This window comes from Rhinopithecus bieti, unplaced genomic scaffold (assembly GCF_001698545.2).
Source record: "Rhinopithecus bieti isolate Rb0 unplaced genomic scaffold, ASM169854v2 repeat_12142, whole genome shotgun sequence".
In the NCBI taxonomy this organism is placed as follows: domain Eukaryota; kingdom Metazoa; phylum Chordata; class Mammalia; order Primates; family Cercopithecidae; genus Rhinopithecus; species Rhinopithecus bieti.
In genome coordinates, this window is record NW_016905318.1 from 1 (window position 1) to 636 (window position 636).

The following is a 636-nucleotide window of genomic DNA, read 5'->3' on the forward strand; positions in this document are numbered from 1 at the left end:
TAACCAATTTACCATTAGATTGTGAATTTAATTTAAAATAAAATGTCCCTAAAATCATCTCAGTACTTGGCACACTGACCCAAGATGTGGGGTGGGGAGCATCCCTTATCACATTCTTTGTTTTCCTGGCAAATACTGGTGGAACAAGACAGCTGAGGATGTGTGAGATCTGACCATGAACATATGACAGCTGTTTGTGCCAGTCACGTCCAAACCCATGGCTCTCAACTCCAGATCCAAAACTATCCCCAGGTTTTATACCTCCCACACCCAGCATTTAGGATTTCTTCCTCTATAATCTTGCTGGGTGCTGATCTTGGCAGGGCCATCTACTGGGGATAGGTGGTTTGAGGTCTCAGTGGTGGGCACTGGCTTGTTCTTTCCTCCTCTGCAGCTCCTCTCGCCGCCTCGACTGCTGTTCACTCATGCAATCCTTGAACGCCTGCACCTGTGGCTGGCATTGCCGCCAGTCCTGGTGCTGGGCCATGCACTCCTGCACTGCAAAGTGGGAGGCAGCACAGCCAGAGCGGGAGATCAGCTGGTCCAGCGGGTCCTCCTCCTCATCCTCCTTCTTCACCCGTTGGGTCCAGGTATGGCCTTGAGGGGCTGAGGTTGACATCCTGGGGACGGGGAGTC

General features: G+C 52.0%; 1 protein-coding gene across 1 annotated transcript; it reads right to left on the minus strand.

The window, feature by feature from the left end:
- Positions 1-4: 4 nt before the first annotated feature.
- LOC108526108 (cytochrome c oxidase assembly factor 4 homolog, mitochondrial) lies at positions 5-630 on the minus strand. The gene has a single exon (XM_017866786.1). The coding sequence runs from the start codon at positions 617-619 to the stop codon at positions 356-358; it is 264 nt and encodes an 87-aa protein (XP_017722275.1). The 5' UTR covers positions 620-630; the 3' UTR covers positions 5-355.
- Between the last annotated feature and the right edge of the window lie 6 nt (positions 631-636).

What these genes read in the sequence shown, in the direction of transcription:
- LOC108526108 (XM_017866786.1), bottom strand. Translation starts at nt 619, where the DNA reads ATGTCAACCTCAGCCCCTCAAGGCCATACCTGGACCCAACGGGTGAAG.